Source organism: Volvox carteri (assembly GCF_000143455.1).
Source record: "Volvox carteri f. nagariensis unplaced genomic scaffold VOLCAscaffold_51, whole genome shotgun sequence".
Taxonomy (NCBI): Eukaryota; Viridiplantae; Chlorophyta; class Chlorophyceae; order Chlamydomonadales; family Volvocaceae; genus Volvox; species Volvox carteri.
The window spans coordinates 16,604-34,505 of NW_003307594.1; the positions used below are offsets into that span (position 1 = coordinate 16,604).

The 17,902-nt window shown below is 54.3% G+C and overlaps 3 protein-coding genes across 3 annotated transcripts; 2 read left to right on the forward strand and 1 right to left on the reverse strand.

The window, feature by feature from the left end:
* Positions 1-889: 889 nt before the first annotated feature.
* VOLCADRAFT_96269 (uncharacterized protein) lies at positions 890-2,871 on the forward strand (the record flags this gene model as incomplete). Its single annotated transcript, XM_002955327.1, has 5 exons — positions 890-1,049; positions 1,214-1,435; positions 2,194-2,254; positions 2,422-2,499; positions 2,673-2,871. 5 exons carry the CDS (start codon positions 890-892, stop codon positions 2,869-2,871), a joined length of 720 nt encoding a protein of 239 aa, XP_002955373.1.
* Positions 2,872-8,765: 5,894 nt separating this feature from the next.
* Positions 8,766-14,829, reverse strand: VOLCADRAFT_121417 (uncharacterized protein). The gene is made up of 10 exons (XM_002955387.1): positions 14,328-14,829; positions 14,065-14,160; positions 13,325-13,494; positions 12,814-12,931; positions 12,183-12,287; positions 12,111-12,152; positions 11,566-11,655; positions 11,073-11,219; positions 10,392-10,595; positions 8,766-9,717 (listed from the first exon to the last, which is right to left on the reverse strand). The coding sequence occupies exons 1-10, from the start codon at positions 14,628-14,630 to the stop codon at positions 9,328-9,330; spliced, it is 1,665 nt and encodes a 554-aa protein (XP_002955433.1). The 5' UTR covers positions 14,631-14,829; the 3' UTR covers positions 8,766-9,327.
* A 212-nt stretch (positions 14,830-15,041) lies between these two features.
* On the forward strand, positions 15,042-17,738 carry VOLCADRAFT_106773 (uncharacterized protein). Its single transcript, XM_002955328.1, has 8 exons — positions 15,042-15,236; positions 15,437-15,498; positions 15,594-15,695; positions 15,952-16,012; positions 16,261-16,309; positions 16,520-16,586; positions 16,820-16,990; positions 17,262-17,738. Exons 1-8 carry the CDS (start codon positions 15,137-15,139, stop codon positions 17,397-17,399), a joined length of 750 nt encoding a protein of 249 aa, XP_002955374.1. The 5' UTR covers positions 15,042-15,136; the 3' UTR covers positions 17,400-17,738.
* The last annotated feature ends 164 nt before the right edge of the window (positions 17,739-17,902 follow it).

Genomic DNA, 17,902 nt, shown 5'->3' on the forward strand with positions numbered 1-17,902 from the left:
CATGACGGGCGAACAAGGCATGCCATTGCAACCTAACGGACGTAAGTATTCAACTGCGTGTACGAGGGAGGCGAACAGGGTGCCTAGCCTTTACGTCCACTACATTGTACCCCGCACTCAAGGAGGGAGATGACTCAACATGTGATAATTATCGGGGTATCGCTGTGGGGGACCCTTTGTGCAAGTTGTGCGCCGCGCTCATCGCTAGCCGGGTTACAAATTCTGTGAGGAAAACGGAAACTGCGCCGCAAGACAGGCGGGATGTAGGTGTGGCTCTGGAACGGAGAAATCAATTCTCCGTGTTGCCCTGCGCCACCTCATTTCTTAGCATACATTGCCCGGAGACAGACCACTTATCGTGTATGCGCAGACGTGTGTACCAGCCCAAGATAGACCTTATTGATTTATTCCCGTATAGCTTTCGGCACCAGACAGCACTGTATCACCTTACTTGGCTCACAAGTAAGCGTACCGTGCGCGTGATGAAATGCAAAGCCCAAAAAATACCTAAAGGTCTTAAACGCTTTGCTGACGGTCATGTGCTTGCTGTTGCATACGCACCTCTTTTGCTAATTCCATGCGAATTTCCTCCGCCCACTGAGTTTATTGCTTTTGGTCATATTTCAATTGTGCACAGATTATATTAACTCACAGGACGAGTGTGAGGCCTGTTCCACCTAAAAACCGAAGGTTGCCGTACGTAGTAGCGGTTTTAGCCAGGTTTCAGCGGGGCCACAACTGTTGCAAGCCAGCCCTGTTTAGAAGTCCTATCGAAGGTCGCCTTACTGTACTACGATTTAATGCCAGGCATTATATAAAGCGATTTTGTCCATTAGGTTACAGTAACTACAAAAACCTCGACAATTGTCTCAGCAACGCGTTTGACAGAATGGCGTCATTCAGAATTTTTTTACTGTTTTTGTTGACCTTTATTAAAAGCGACGATTGGACCGCCAGAGCAGTGTGTACGTCGCCGACTTTGCTATGGTCTGACGAGTTTGACGCGGCGACCTTGGACACCTCTTCTTGGAATTACTTCACTGGTACAGGTGAGCGCTAGGAATCCCGTTAGCCGACCTACTGTAATCGCGCTCGCTCGTGCCAACCGCTTCAAGCTCCGCCACCCTTTGGCTTTAACATGCATCCTAGGAAAACACGGTAAAATATGTCGCTGTTTGGCCGCCGATTCGTCCCCTTTTCATCACGACTGCAGCATACAACAACGAGCTCGAGTACTACACTTCTCGCCCCGAAAATGTGCGGCTGGAGAACGGCAGCCTGGTCATCGAGGCACGGGCCGAGGCTTACGGCGGCATGAACTACACTTCGGCCCGCATTGACACTCGGCTCAAGCGCGCCTTCTACCCGGGCGTCTCCGTGAACGGCACCGTTATTCCCAAGATCCGCTACGAGGCCCGCATGAAGCTCCCAAAGGGTGCGTGTGGTTGTGACGGGTCCTTATCCTGACAAGCTGTGGAGCTCGAGATGCAACCCATACGTGTTCTGTTTTTCCGGGGTGGATGGTGCCCTGGCAGCTTCTGTGGCCTGTCCTGAAATATCTCAACTGACTAAATATTGCTTTGGTCTGTTTGTAATATGTTGTACAGGCCAGGGCATGTGGCCTGCATTCTGGCTGGCCCCAAACAGCCAAGCATGTGACACATGCGGCCCGTACGGATCTTGGCCGTACTCCGGAATAATCGACATTGTCGAGGTAGGTACGGGGTGTAGCAGTGGCTGACTCCCCTTGGCTCGGGGGGGGAGCTGGCGATGGTGTAGGGCCGTAATAATATTCCGGTGATGGGTGATCCATTACGGTCATTGCTTCCCCTATCGGACATATGCACTACATCACGTTATGCGCCGTACTCAAATCTGCGATTTTGTTTTCTTTTGCATTTGGGCAGGCTATTAACAACATGACTTATGCCTTTGGGACTGTTCACTACGGCGGCTTCAGGTCGGATGGTAAGATTGGCAAACGCTCGGGTGAAGAGGAGTTGCTAGCACAGCCGGTGGTTGTACAAGTGGTCGTACAGGTTTTGGGAGGGCCGCTCATCACGTTCCCCGCCACCACACACAGGCACGGCGCCTGTGCTATTATTGCCTTTCGGATATGCCATATGCACCCATGTGCATGTCTACACGATTTGACCTAGGGGTGTGTGGCCCCGTGTACATGTACGCATGCAGGGCAACCCTTCAACAACCAGGGGCATTACCGGCCCACCTCGTTCAATCTGGGGCTGGAATGGTAGGATACGGCTGCTGTTATGGTGGCATGTGCGTGGGCCTGTCTCAAAATGTGATGATGAAGTGTTCGGTGACGCAAGCAGTGCCTTTGTTCTTCGCGGGGCGTGTGCACACATGTCTGCTGTGCTTCACGCCTGATGTGTGACCACACCCCGGCTGGGCCATCAGGCACACGTACGCGTTCGAGTGGAGCTACAACCAGATGTGGTGGTTTATCGATGGCATGTTGTACTACACCACACACAGGTCTGTCTGGCCTTACTCGTGAAGGTATCCGTTGCCTCGGTGTTGATAAATGCCGCCTCCTGGTGTGTGGCCGTAGGTGTATACATTACACGCGCTATATAATTATTTGTCTTTCAGTTCCACCGTTATTTGCTGTCAATTCAAAAGCCCTGCCGGTGGTGATGTCCGCGCAGCTATTCTTTGTCGGACGAGGGCTGGTGGACTTCGAGTCAGACCACGACACCCACGGGGCCCAACTCCCCCTTCGACGCGCCCTTCTACATCATTTTGAACCTGGCTGTGGGCGGCGACTGGCCCAGAGCTCCGGATGCATCCACAGTGTTTCCTTCCCAGCTACTCGTCGACTACGTGCGGGTGCTGGGGTACTGGTGATGGATGAGTAGATGGAGGGCGCGGGCAGGGAGGGAGACGTAGGATGCGGTGTGCATGTATAGTGATGGTATTAGGTGTGCATGGAACACTACTGCCGCCGCCCGCCTGCTACTGCTGCGTGCTGCCCGCACGCGATGGATGTGTGGCTGTGAACTTGCAGATATTGTTTTATGATATGGTTGATAAGATACTGATAAATAGGAAGTGGTTGATGCCCTGCCCTGTCTGCCGGGGGCCTTATACTTTACGGTAATCATGTACCGTGCTTCGGCGATTGATGAGTATACATGTACATAGACGAGATCCCAAACAAAGTTTCCATGGCTTCACTTTTGCTGTGCGTCTGTCCGGGTCTGCTGAACGTCTGTACGGCAATTTGTTTCGTTGGGGTGTGGAGTCTCTAATCCCGCAATGTACAGCAGTTTGTTGAATATTTATGTAGTCCGTCGGTAGCAGTGAGATTCCAAGCGCGCTGTACGTGGCTGGTAATGATAGAATGTGACTGTTGGCGACCATTGGTCCGCGTGATCCCGCCGCCGCTGATCAGCTCAGGCTAGTGGTTGTCATGTGGAGCCTATTATTTCTAAATCAAAATCTGCTGCCTACTAGTCGTGTATGTACATATCACTGTAATCATAACTGTGTCAATGGCCGTCCGCGTACGGTACCCATGGCACCGTACGCACGTGTCGCTTTCGGATGGCTCTGCTGCAAGGCCAGTACGTGACTTTCAGCTTGGGACCTGACGCACAGTTCGTTGTGATGAAACCGCGGGCGAATGCGTTTGATCAGCCTTTCGATCGTAGACCGTGTGAACCTTTGTTCCGATTTTCAATCTTTCATCGCCCTGGCTTTTTAGCCTCTGGGTCAGGATTACTGGGGCATACGGGGCTTACTAGGGCGTTGACATTCCGAATGTAAGTTGGGTTTGGATAGAAGGTGGCTGAGCTGGCAGGTAGATGTGGGCCCTCTTGTTCGACCGTGCTCCGAGCGTCGCCTAGCTTTCCGTCGTCTGGCTATCGCAGGTAAAGCCCACTTCTGTGCTCCTGTCTCCCTTAACCGTATTCTCATGGCTCTGCCGACTCGATCGTGCTGGCTGACCGTGCAAGGAATGGTAGAGACACTGGGCAGGAAGCGGGGAGACCAGCTGCCAAGGGCCCTTACACTGCCCCCTGAGTGAATCCACATCCTTCGGATGACCATGTGTTATGAATGATGTACGTATGTTGTCGAATCGTGGAGCTAGTCCTCTGACGAGACGCGTCTCGTACGGTTGATTAAAACTGTGGTTTTGACCTTGTAGTCGGGATGGCCCTTCAAGGCGTGGAGCTCGGCCTCTCCACGGGCCAAGTAGTCCTCAACCTTCTGCCGTCGTTCATCTGGATGTTTAGGAGGTTGTCCAGACACGCACCTAACCCGGCCCGGTCAAGCGATGCATAGATCGATTCCGTAACGACTTCATCGTCTGTGGTAGTAGAGACAACATCATGTGTTTCCGCGGCAGTCACAGATTGATTTCGCACATCACATCATCGCTGCACTTCTTGGCGGTGGCGTAGCCAGGCGTGTCGGCTGCTGGGAGATCCTCTGTAATGGCTGAGAGACAGCCCGCCTTTTGCAAAACTGTCTGCATCCGCCAGAACAAGTAGTCTTAGTTCTCACCTGTGAGTTGATCACTGAATAACAACTTCTGATCCATCTGGTAGCAGTGAATCAAAGATCGGTCCGCGCAGATCAAAACTGTTGACGGAAGGTTTGAAGAAATGAAGTCCACCATAGCTGGCGAATAATTAGAATCTACCGCCGACTGTCTTCCAGCCGTGGCTCATAACCTGTTGAAGAAGCAGTAAGCGTTGCCCGCGCAAGCTGCAAGCTCCGGTGCTGTAGTAGCTGGTACACAGTACGGCTCTACAAATACGCGCGAAGCGCGACCACCAGTATCTCGAGAGGCCTTTTCAGCGGCCAGCTACTACAGGTGCTCTCCTTTGGGGAACGGTAAACCAAAGGACCGGCAGTCGTGCAAGAGACCGCCGCAGCAAAAACGCTGACGATGGCCCAGTCAAGCGCTCGGAAGGCGCAGTCTGGTGCGACCTACAGGCCGGCTGTACACGCAACTCTCACTCGGCACAAACAGCTAGCACCGCCTGAGTACGGCAACACAGGCACTCCCACGTACGGGAAATCCGAGGTGCGCCAGCGGCACTCAAACCGACCTTCCAGCAGCTTTTGCCGCTAAGGCAGGCTCCTAAACACGCGACAGGGAGAGGTAGGGGCAACGTGACGGTGTACAAAGAGTGGCCGAGAGGTGCCAGTTGCGCCCCGCGGCCTGTTATTGGTCTGGTATGGTGATACCTTTGCATCAGATCAAGCTTCTGTGTTCGATTCCTGGGCAGACTCCCAACATTAATCGGGAGAATTAGGTTTACATATTGCTGCTGAGGTGTGGAGATGAGGTTTAGTTGATGGACTGAGTTTCGCAAGCTGAGTTAGTGGTGATGCTCATCTACTACCAACTACAGAGTTGTCGGGCGACTGGATGAGGTGGGGTCTAGGTAGTGGGACCAAACAACCGCCGTCGGTTGTACGGTAGAATCAACTTTCAATATATATAGTCCATAGCCTCTCGGCTTTAACGGTATCCCCCCACTCGTGCGGCACTTGTAACTTGTTATTCATCAACTACTGCAATCTGGGCCGAGCTACGCCAAGCCCAAGCGGGACTAGGAATGGTGCAAGTCGGTGGATAAAGAGGAAAACAGAGCTCCTGATAGTGTAAGGCAGAATGCCCACCATAGGGAAATGAACAGCTATTTGATTGTAATTGTACGATGTCCCGGTGAACAATATCACTGGAGCCACCTAACTAACTGACAAGCTGACACCTACCGTCCAGAATTGTACTTAAAAGCTCTAGTCGGTAGGGGACTTCATCCCCTGAAGAGGAACTCGGTTCTCTCCTGCCGTGTCAAACTAGCAAGTAAGGAGGGTATGAGCTGGAGACTTCTCACCGACCGTCGTGACGTGGCTGAAGCGCTACTGCACAACATAATGACGGCTCAGTGCGGCCCCAGTGGGTTCAAGCGGCATTGTAATCGAACGGGCAACGAACACGCGTCGAACATTTTTCGCTTGGGAAGGGAGATTTGGAAATTCGCATTCATGGGACAACCATGGAAACCTTGTGGTCGTGTAAGCTCAGTTAAACAATTACAGAGTGTCGTCGTCTGAAGATTGACTGTTGGGCGACTGTTGGGGGACGGTACACGTCGTACGTTGATTGCAGAGATATAGAAAGCACACTCAACAAAACGTGCGAATGCCAACATGGCCATTCCACGCTACATATCCAAAGCTACCGGTATCTGTGCGGCGGAAAATCAGTCGTGGGCACGGCAAAGATTTCTCAACGGACTTCACCCGCACCCCATGCTGGCGTACGCTTGCAGATAAAGCGTGCTCTGAATGGCCATGCCACTCGAGCGTCAATTCAATCCGTCGCATACGAATTACGTTTTTGGCGCAACCAATCCATAACCACTCGAACTCCTACGACTCATCCCATTAGTGTGCTTAGACAAGCTACGCTGTACGTACATGAAGACATACGCTCATACAAATACTAAGCGGGACCTAATACTCAAGGCCTCTAGAGGCCTGATAGCCACGGGGTGTCGCGTGCAAGCACGCATGTCCCCATTACGGCGTGCACATGGGTATATATAGTATTTATATTTACGGTGGGAAGCGAAATCATATTGTCCATGTCTTAATGGGAGTAGTTAAACTTTGCGAGGCTCAATTTGTTCCACCACCATACGTACACTCAGACCTCGTACATACGCCGTATGGGCTCGAAGCAGCATAACTAGCAAAGCTAATACAAAAAAACTAAAAAGCTACTAACCCGGGACACAGGGGAGCGACTCGCACGGGTCGCGCCTGACAACACCAGGGCTCAATGCCGTACATGTCCCGTGCTGCCGGCAGGCCTCATGATCCGCAACGCATAATGAGGAGCTTCAGGTCCTAACCTCGCAGACACACAGACATGACACTGAGCGCATATTTAGCCGCCGCCGGCCTGGCCATCGCGATTTTGCTACTGGCCATTGCCCGTATTGACGGGTTTCCCTCTCCCTCCCGCCCCTTCCGCCCTCCCGCCCGCCTGCCCGCCCGCCAGGGTCCCGCGAAACACATCTCACACATACATAGATACATACTTACATACATAGATACATACCTACATACATAGACACATACTTACATACATAGATACATACTTACATACACACATACACCTGGCGGTATCCCGCGTGTATATTGAATTGAATTGAATTGTTACAGAGTGGGAGGTTTCTGGGCCACTTGAACACATGTATGTAGCGGTTTCCATCCGAGGTTGATCCGTGAATGGCTCTTGGCCACCTCATAATGCCCAGGTCCGTGCTCTCAGAACCGTCCACGCAACATCGCAGGCCAGAGATGGCTCCCAGCACAGATGTGGAGAGCACTCGGGCGTTATGTTGCTTTGCCAGAGTGTAACGCACAGCAGCAGCATGGTACGACTCCAAGGCCAGAGTTTGGGTGTCGGTGGTGAGGTAGCCGATATCTATAAGGGGCGGTGTGAGGAAGTTAATTTGTCAGGGAAGGGGGGATGGGAAGAAAGAATGGAGGACACACAGCAAGCACTGCTGGGGCTGGCAGCCCCGTGCCGTGGCGGGCCAGGCATCGGAACCGTAGGGAATTTCACTCAAGACGGATAATGCTACAAAAGCGTGGAGACGTTTATAAACACTGGTGGCGCATTGCTGTTGGCCTGCGGACCAGCTAGCCCGGTACGCCTATCGCTTAAAATGCCGATGCGATACTTCAATGCAATTTATTTTAAAAATTCAATGTGTGAAAACTTTAAATTGATTCCACGACCAAGAAGTTATGTGCTCACCTGCGCCAATTCATCCGCCACTTCGCGTTCGACAAAAATTTGCCTTCTGGCATCCTATCGGAGCCTCGCCTCGCACGCCCCACATGGGCCGTCCATTAGACTGCACAATATGAATGTTCAAACAATAACAACCGGTCTGCATGTTAAAGCAGTCATGAAACTGTATGTCATCTTAGGCCGAAGTCTCTGATGCTCAGTACCTTGCCGAAAGCAGCAGCGCTCGGGGAAGAGTTTCTTCTGCGCAGACGAGCAGAGTATCATTTATAAGTGCTTGCTTCCACTATATTACGTTCGCGAAGCCAGCCCTCTCCCAAGAACTTCAAATTCAAGGCGAAATTAAGCACGGCAATTTCTGTGGAAGTTTTACGCAGCCGCGCCTTCCTCTGAGTAGTTTTACCTAGCAAGCTTTACAGAACTTGGTTTATCTATGGTTACCTTTTATTGTTGCGGCGAGTTTAAGGCCGCACACTAGCACAGTTACGGCTTCTTCGCATAGGAATTCGCAGACAGATTCCAGGAGCCTTGATTCCCCAGACACGAAAGCTTCGTTCAATACCCAGTTTCTCCATCGCGCCTACTTGGATGTGCAATCCTCGTCCTGCTAGGATGGTATCTAGCCACGTGGCTTTCTGCCGGACCGCGGCAGCACCGATCTTCACGCACCTCACGTACCAACCGTTAGCTTCGCGTTCCCAGCGCCTTGCGCGCATTCGCAAAGTTCCTGGCCCTGCTAGAAGCTGCGGTAGCACGTCAGACTGTATTCGACGTAAGAAACTAAAGGAAATTTTATGGTTGCATTTTCATGGTGAAGCCTTCCTATGCTGATGGAACTGAAGGGCACTGCACTTCCGACTTCGTACACACGAAATGAACCACACGAAAAAAAGTGTATGGTCGGCCAAATTCCTCACCACGAACGCACACCTTCAACAAGGTAAGTAGGTGTCAGTTGAAAATACCGTTGGATTCAGAGGCGTTAAACTCCAGAACGGTTTGAGCCATGTCAACTGTAGCTATGGAAATTTGTAGCCGCTTTACCCAGTGCCTTGGTTGGCAGGCCCCGTCTTGCCAAATTCTCTGGATGGGTTACCTACATATCACCGCGAGTTCGGTGTCTTCTAATAAACGCCCAATCACATGAGGCAATATACAGGCGATTTTGACGCGGCCTCGTCAGTGTCAACGCCGCGCATGTGTGCCACGAGCAATGTGTGACGTGCGTAAGATGCAGTTTATGCTGGTTTGTTCGTTGAATCGGGATAACGTGTTCTCTGGGAAGGACCGAATAATGGCTGCGACGCTCCTCCGGCTTCCAAACTAACACCCGGCCCAGACGCCCTTCAACATGTGCGTGTACATTCCATCCTCTAATACACTACTTCCCCACTCGTTATCCCCGCTCTAGCGGCTCGCACGCCACCGCAACCTCACCTCAACGTACCTAAGCGCACATCCTTCCGCAACGAGTCAGCACTAGGTCGGGCCCCTCCTTGCCCATGTCCAACTGCTCATCATCGGCCTCCCTTGCCACCCTTTCCCCCTCCGGAGCCCCGCGCTGCCCGGGAGCCGCCACCACCACCGCCACCCGGTCGCCCCTTCCCCCGCTCCACATTGCGCCGCTGCAGCCGCTCCTCCATCAATGCGAATCGCGCCGCACCGCGGACCGGGCCCCGCAGTGCCGGCTTCGCCGCTGCGGCCTTTTCGCTTGCCTTGCTGGCGCTGCTGCCTCGCAGACGCAGCTTGCCACCCGGCCCTGTCCCCGTCTCCGCTTTGGAACCGCCAGCCCGCTTGGCAGCCCGTGCCGCTGTCGCCGCGCGGAGCTTGGCCATGCCCTTCGCTCCCAACACTGCCTCGGCCTCTCGTACTTTAATGTTGGCCTTCTCCTTCTGACGGGTGGCAATCTGGGGGGGGGCCGCATGGGGGAGGATGTGAGGAGGGCGGGACGGTGCGGGGAGGTGGGAAGGAAATATGCGAATGCCAATGAGGGGGGACGGCCACAGGCAGCAACTGCGTGAAAGCCACGCCCCCAGATCCCTCCCCCCCCTCGCCTGTTGCCCTGGTGCTTTGCACGCCGGCAATAGTTGTCTCTTTCCGTTTTTTTGCATCACCTGATTACCACCTTCATTCTTTTGCCCCCACTGCCCACCTCTCCCGCACCATAATACCTGGGACGGTGGTAGCTTATCTTTCTCCGCACTTAGGGAGTCCAACGGCTCATCTCGCTCCAGCGCGTACTCGATACGTTGGGCCAACACTTTATCACGCTTCGACACAATGGAAGTGATCTTGCCTGCAGTATCCGCGTGATGTATATTAGCAGCGAGGGTTTGCAGGAACTCAATCGGGATATCAAGCTTATTCGGTCAGCTGACAGGGAAAAACGGTCGCGGCGTCATGTGTGTGTTCTTTCCAGGGACTTGAAGTTGCAGATCCAGAATCCACGGAATCTGGGCTCCCCAGTTTTCTAGATTCGGAGTCCGCACGCAAGTGGTTAAGGGGACAACCGGGAGCTCAGCAATCAGGCGTTTTGCACGCAAGCACATACATATATGAAAGCATGTACAGATACACGCACGCGCCACGCGCCTGTATTTCCCGCCCTGGCCGTGCGGCCTGTGCGGTGCAGGTAGTCGACCGATGTGGTTGGGAAGTCGAAGTTGACCACATGGTCCACAGTGCCTGGGAAGTCCAGTCCCCGGGCGGCCAGGTCGGTGGCAATCATGATGGGCAGACGGGCGCCACCGCCGGCAACCGCCGCGGCAAAGGTAGCCATGGACTCCTATTAAGAGGACAGGGACAGGTGGAAGAGGATGGAAAACAGATGGAAAACAGATGGAAACAGGTGGAAAATAGGAAAAAACATGGCGAATTGTGTTATATCTGAAAAGAGATGCGAAAGTTGGTTTACCTAGGAAGCGTTAAAGCTTTTAAGGAAATTTTGAGGGCGCCTACCCTATCCTCTCCTGGTCATCTTCTGCCCTGCCATGGCACATAACTACATGCCCTGCAACTGTGTCCGTCCGTCTGTCAACCTGCTTTCTGGGGGTCCATATTCCCATGAAGTAATCAGGGCAGCTGCATCATTGCTTTGAAATTCAGCAGTTGATGTGATGTTTTGGACACCGGTACGCCGGGTTCTTTAGGATTTACATCAAGCTACACCCCTTCCCTTCCCTCCCCTCCCCTCCCTTCCGCTCACGTGCAACACGAGCCCGTCCCTCCCTCCCTCCGTCCCCTCGGGTGTGTGACACCTCACCTGCCTCTCCTCGGACGGCATTTCCCCGTGGTAGCACACACAAGGCAGTCCCTCCTCCCGGGCAAAGTGCTCCACCGCCCGGCAGCTGTCAACCGTGTTGCAGAACACAAGGACCTTCTGGGCGCGGCGGTTGTCAGCACCCAGGATCTGGAACAAGAGGGCCGGGAAAGGCCGCGCGGGTGCCGGCGGGGTGAAGGCGGGTAAGACGAAAGTGAGTAGGATGTATGTTGGTTAAGGGAAAACGACCAACGGTGCGCTGGTAGGCTGGTAAGAGAGAGGGAGCTGAAGGGGGGTTGGTGTGTATAGGAACGGAAAGATGCTCCTGCTCCAGCGGGAACCCAACCGGCAACTGGGTCCGGCGGTGCTCTTCCTCCATGGCCGCTCCGAAATAAAATAGCATGTAGACGAGACATTCAGGCATACAATAACACACATACATACGATAAAAACACATACGTACGCACATAGATACAGCTAGGCCGAAGCCTCTTACCTCTGCCAGCAGTTGCAGTTTGTTGCCACCGGGCGGCAGAGTCATGAACTGGTGGGAGCTGCCACTGACTGCGCGGTGGAGGGTGGAGGTCTGCAGAAAGATAAGAGACAGGGGAAATCAAGATACGCGAAAATGATGAACCAGTTAAGTATCAAAACGCAAAAATAAATCGAAGAGGGTGGACGAGGGCACCCTCTTCGACGTGAGAGCCACAAGCGGATCCAGACACCTTGCACGCAGCGAACGCAAGGTTAGGTGGGACCGCTCCAAGCCTGATGGGAATTTCAACTCCCCAACCTCCACCTCTTCTCCGTACATGGTACTCTCCACAACAGTCTTCCACACCCGGCAGCGCACTTACACCCATAACATTTTATTCAAACACAGACGCACACATTCCTTTCGCAACGTGTCATCAAGCTGCCAAGCAGCTCCTCCGGACACATACGAGAACATACAGACACACACACACAACCTTTCCAGCTATACAAGGTAGACAGAAGCCAACTCTCCGACGCGGCACCACACGCCCAGCCCCGGCTCACCTTGAGCTCCTTGGCGTCCGGCACCAGCTCTCTGATGGCTCTCTGTACGGGTTTTGTGAGGGTGGCACTGACCAGCAGCACGTGGGCGGGGTCGGGTTTGGAGCGCAGGGGGGCCAGGATGGCGGCCACCTCCTCACCCCAGCCCTGCCCGAACACTGTGTCGGCCTCGTCAACTACCTGACAGCCCGGTGGGGGCGGGGGGTGGGGTCAGGGAGGGCCCCGGGGAGGAGTTGACAAGGGAACTGGTTTTTCCGGGTTGCCGGGAAGCGAACAGTGGGATGTAGGTGGGGCAAGATGCGGATGATTAGGGTCACCCCCGTCCCCCTCCTTCCCCACCCTGTGTGTGTATGCGTGGGCGCCTATGCCTATGCCCTCGTGGCGATGGATGGATTACCTCGTGGTCAAGAAAGCCACATCTCGGAGCCACATCCCCCTCCAATGACCGGTTGACCGGTGCCATCCGTCCCCCTCCCCCCTCCCCCGGGGGCTATCGCGCAGTCCCTAGCCCCCAAGCCAGAGCTCCTTCCCACACTACAGCGTTACCTAACTAAATCCCTAATGCCGCCTGCACACTGCAAACCCACCTACCGCCCCATCCGTCATCCACCCGCCGCCAGCTCCACCGCTTACTCACCCATCTGCCTTATCACCCTAACACCCTTCACCCAGCCCAACTCAACCCCCTCAACCCAGCCCAACCCACCAGCCAGCGAATGTCCCGATACGCCACATTGCCCTCCTTGATGTGGTGCAGGAAGCGAGTGGGGGTTGCCACCAGCACATCAATCGGGCCGGACATGGCGCGAGCCTGCTGGGAAATACTGAAGAGGGAGGGCCGGGGACAGGCAGGGGTGGGGACAGCGGCATGATAAGCACGGGCTCATGTGCAGGGACAAGACGGGCAGAAGCAGCTCCCAAGCCCTTGGTAGACATAGCACAAGACGGGTCATAAAGGTGAATGGAAAAAGAAGAGTCACAAAGTGAGAGCGGGATGCAAACTTGAGCCTGGTTCGGCTCTCAACGCGCACATCTAGGCCCACTCCCACCTCTTCCCCCATCCCCGGTGCTCCGAACCCTCTCTCCCCTGCCCATTTGCCGCGGCTTTGGACGTCAGCACTGGTTTCGCTGACTGTCGCATATCACTCCCGTCCCCCTCCGCCCCGCGCACCTGAACCACTTCCCCTCGACCCGCCCGCCCTGGGCCTCCGGCCTACCTCGTGTCCGCATTCGCGCATGTCGCCCGGAACTTGACGGTGTGGCACAGCTTCTTGGCCACCCCCGTGATTTGATCCGTCAGCTCCCGGGTGGGGCCCAGCACCAGCACCCGGGGGCGCTTAGGACGGGGCACGAACCCGGAGGCCTCCTCCTGCTTCAGAGCCTGGACCTGTGCGTGGAGGGGCGCGCAACGTGCAAGGGAGAAACGGGTGTGATGGTATGGAGGCGTTTCCGCGGGGAAAAGCAGAGGGAAGGTGGATTGCATACAAGGCGGAGGGGGATTACCTTGATGAGGGGATTTGGTCAAGGGGTGCTGATGACTGCCGGACCAGTCAGACGCTTGCCATAGCCGGTCAGGAAGGTCAAATGACAACAGGCGACGTGCAGGGATGCGTGATTGCGGATTTTGGTGATGCACTCCCACGCGAGCTCGAGGGTGGGCGCTGCACCAATGATGAGTGGGGGTGTGACCCTGGATGGGATAGGGCCCGGTACCCTGTCAACTGCGGTTGGTTCCCACCCCATGGCTGTCGGGGGCCGATTGCCCCACGGACCCAGTTGGTGGTTGGTCACTGACCCAGATCGCATTGGGTTCTAACCCCGCTGGCGATTGGTCCTGTCCCCAGCTGTCGGTTGGACAATTCCCAAACATATGATCCACTCGATCCAGTAATGGTTGGCCCTGACCCAGATGAGCCTGAAGACCAAGATCAGCACCCCAAAGATCAGTAACACTCACCAACGGTAGCAAATATGCCAGAGTTTTGCCGCTACCGGTGTGGGAGGCGAGGAAGTAGTTGCCGGGCTGATTCATCAGTGCGGGTATCGAGATTGACTGAGGGACACCGAGCCCGGAGGCAGGGGGGAATGGGGAGGTGGATGCTTATTTGGAGGTGCGAGGTGCGAGGGCTCGTTACGCATGAGCAAACAACTACGTTGGTATCAAAAGGTCTTCGTTTTCGTTGCGGGTGTGTACAGGGTGTGTACAGATGGCTGTCCTACCTGAATGTCAGTTGGCTCTGTGATGCCCATACCATAGAGAGCGGATACCAACGGCGTCTGAAGCCCTAGCTGTTCGAAGCTCCGAGGGCCAGCGGACGCAGCTGGCCAATCGTTGTGGCGTGCGACATTGACGACGGTCAGTTGGGGAGCGCCAAGGGTACGGTACAGGTGGGAGGGTTGGTTGTGAAAGACTGGCGCGCGCAAGATGACCGGCCGGTAGCTAAGGGCCGAGGGGGCGGAGCGTTGCGCTCCGCCGCCAGCGCCAGAGATGCCTCGAAAACTCCAGCCGCCAGCGCAGAGCATCGTGAATTGTCCGCGAGGTCGATAAAACGGTAAAAACTTGCGTGTAGCGCCCGCAGCGCCTGCTGCATAGCGGGCGGCTGAAATTGAAAAGTATGAACGGAAGCCAAGCACCACCACTTCTTACAATAATTGCTCTAGAAGCTCTTCATTTGTGGAGGATAAGTGCATGCCAATACGCTTGTTTATCTATAAAGCGCCGACAGCGCTTCGCCCGATGAGCCGTCACCCGGGATGACCATGTAAATAGACACGGAAGAAAAACGCACAAATGAACTGTTAACGCAACTGGATATATGGCGGAACCAAGTCGTGGAGTCGGAGAATTTCAACCGACGTCGGGCCCATGGAAGCCGTACTTGCATTGCAATAGTGTTCAAAGTGGGCCATGTACAATTTAGAATAGCAGGCTATCAAGCGTACAGTGTTGAATTTTAGAGGTTGTCACGTCCTGTGTGACAGGCCTTTCTTCACTCTAGCGGCTACGTGTCCCACCTAGTGATCTGAAAATGCGGGTCGCTCTTCTCTGCGCCGCTCTCCTTGGCGCGCTTGCTCTTGTTCGTGCGTCGGATGATCCTACTGTGTCGCTGCCTGGAGTCCTTGATTTGAGTAAGTCAGCGGCGCAGGGGTCTATCTGGCGCAACGTGTGACCCTCCTGTAGACCGGTTCTACTGCCGAACAGGAGTAAGAAAGTCAATGTGTGCTGAGGTGCATATGGATTTCCTTGGCTGGCATGTTTCTGCTGACTCCTGTATCCTGTAGATACTTCCAGTCACCCATCCCGCGCGGTTCTGGTTTGCCTCTTGCAGCCCCTGAGACGTTCGACAAACACGTTAATGGCGCAAAGCATGCCATCGTCGAGTTCTACGCTGTAAGTATGGCCTGCCCACTTGGGCCTTGCCGAGCAACTGGGTTCTCCGTTGGCACCCTTTGAACCCGGCCTCTTCCACCGGCCCCCTTGCACAGCCATGGTGCGGCCACTGCAAGCGCATGGTGCCGGAGTACAAGAAGCTGGGCGAGCTTGTCGCTGCTGATCCCAAGCTTAAGAACCAGGTTGTTATTGCCAAGGTGAGGTTCAACGCGCGGACTCAAAGAAATTGGGCGAGATGTGTCGTCTAAGGCGCTAGAGGCATGTAGCACGGGTTGTTAGGTCCGAGGGGAAGCACAGGGTTTCGCAGAGGAAATCGATTGTTTCGATATTAGTAGAAAAAACAGACTATGTTGAATATTACCTGACAACGTTTACCCCTATCTTGTTGTACGCCCATTGTACGCTCATTGCCTTCCCTATATTCTCGCGGCTGACCCTCTCTGTCCGCTGCAGGTCAACGCTGATAACCACCGGAGCCTCGGCGAGAAGTTCGACGTCCGTGGCTTCCCGACAAGTAAGTGCAGGCTATTACACTGTCCTTCCTGTATCGCGTCGTGTCAATTTTATCGAACTTTATCAGGGGTGTTTGGATTTTGGCCTGAGGGTTTGATCGCCGTGGCTCGTATGTGCCGGTTTGGTGCTGCGCTGCTTATTGCACATGTATCCGGACCCGCTCTGTGCGGTAGCAGTCTGGCCTCGACTGTCATACGCGTGTCTACGAAATGTTTACAAGCACTTGCTGCTTCCCCCTCTGCCCTGCAGTCAAGTACTTCGCGCGTGGCAAGCCCGCCAGCAAGGACACTGTCCAGGAGTGAGTATAATGCCGAGTCAATGCCGCATGGGACTTGTGTTGCTTAGCAGCTGAGCTTAGGCAGGAGTCCATGAGAAGTTGTTGTCATGGCCAAGTTGTTGTCATGGCCAAAGGTTGCCTCCTTGGATCATGTTTGGTAACGGCCTAAGTTGGCATACGTATACATGACGACCAATGCTAAACCGCGGAACTCATTCTTTTCCTTTGCAGCTACCAGCAGGCCCGCACTGCCACTGCTTTCCTGGAGTTCCTGAAGGAGAAGCTGGCTGCTGACAAGGTACGGATATTCGTTGGCAGGTTTTGTACTATCTATCCATCATACAGGGTCCAAATGCTCTCGCTGTTGCCTGCTGTGACAACCTCATGTTCTGTGCCTGCTCGTTATGCGGCGTTGACGATTGTGATATGATATACCACCCAGTCACGCGATGTTTCTGGTGTAGTTGACGGGCTGTAAGCATGGCGAAGCATCTTTCTTGACAAACAGGTAACAACCTTGGCCTTTTGTAGGGCTTCGCACGCGTCGAGGCGCTGGACCCTATTGCCAAGAAGTTCGTGGAGGCTGAGGACAAGGCTGCCGTTATTGCTGAGGCTGAGACTGCTGCTGCGGCCCTGACGGCTGAGGACGCAAAGGCCAACGCTGCCGTCTACGTCAAGGTGATGCAGAAGGCCGTGGAGAAGGTACGTGGATCCCGAGCTATCACACGGGCTTTGTATTCCGTATTTCGACTCGTCCCGTCAGTTCTACGTAAGGTCCTGTGCGGTGCTTCCCAACGAGAGCTTTTAACTGCAGAAGTAGCATGTGTCCGCAGGATTCTCTTGTAAAGGGGGGCATGCAGGTGTTGCGAACTTTCGTTTGATACTTGGGTTCACTGGCTAAAGGCGCGTCTGCCAGAAGGGTTGTGGTGTAGTGGTTACAACACTAAATGCTAAATGGTAATGTTGCTTACAGGGTGTTGGATACCTGTCTAAGGAGAAGGCTCGCCTGGATAAGATGCTGGCGGGCGGCAGTGTCGCGGCCGCCAAGGTTGAGGAGATGAGCCGCAAGTCCTCCGTCCTGGGCGCTTTCCTGGACGAGGACGATGAGTAAACACAAGGATTGTACAGCTGACAATCGAAAAGTAGTCCAGCGCGGTGTGGACAGGTGCACCAGCACTACTGTGCATCTTTTCCATGTTCCGGTAATGTTGTCACTGGACTGGTGATGTGAAGTTTGATCGCGCGCGACGTGCGCGCGCTCGGGGTTTTGAGGTTTGCGCAAGTATATGGCACTTCTCATCGGGTGCAGGTAGAGTTGCGACGTGTCCCGCACTTCGACGTCTCCACCGTTTGGTATTGGGCGTGCGAGTTCATTGCGGGATTTGAGCATTTCGCGATGCCATCTACGATGTGGCAATGCTGCACGAACCTGTAAATTTACACAAGAAAATTTTCTACGGGCCTAAATCACGTATCCATGACCCGCATAGCTGCTAGAACGGCCCAGTGGATGAGACACCCAACATGCTGCGGTTAACCTAGTCAGTGCAGCTATAACTTAGCGTGTAAAGGACATGTGTTTAAGCCAACAGGCCATCTAACGGCCAGATCAGA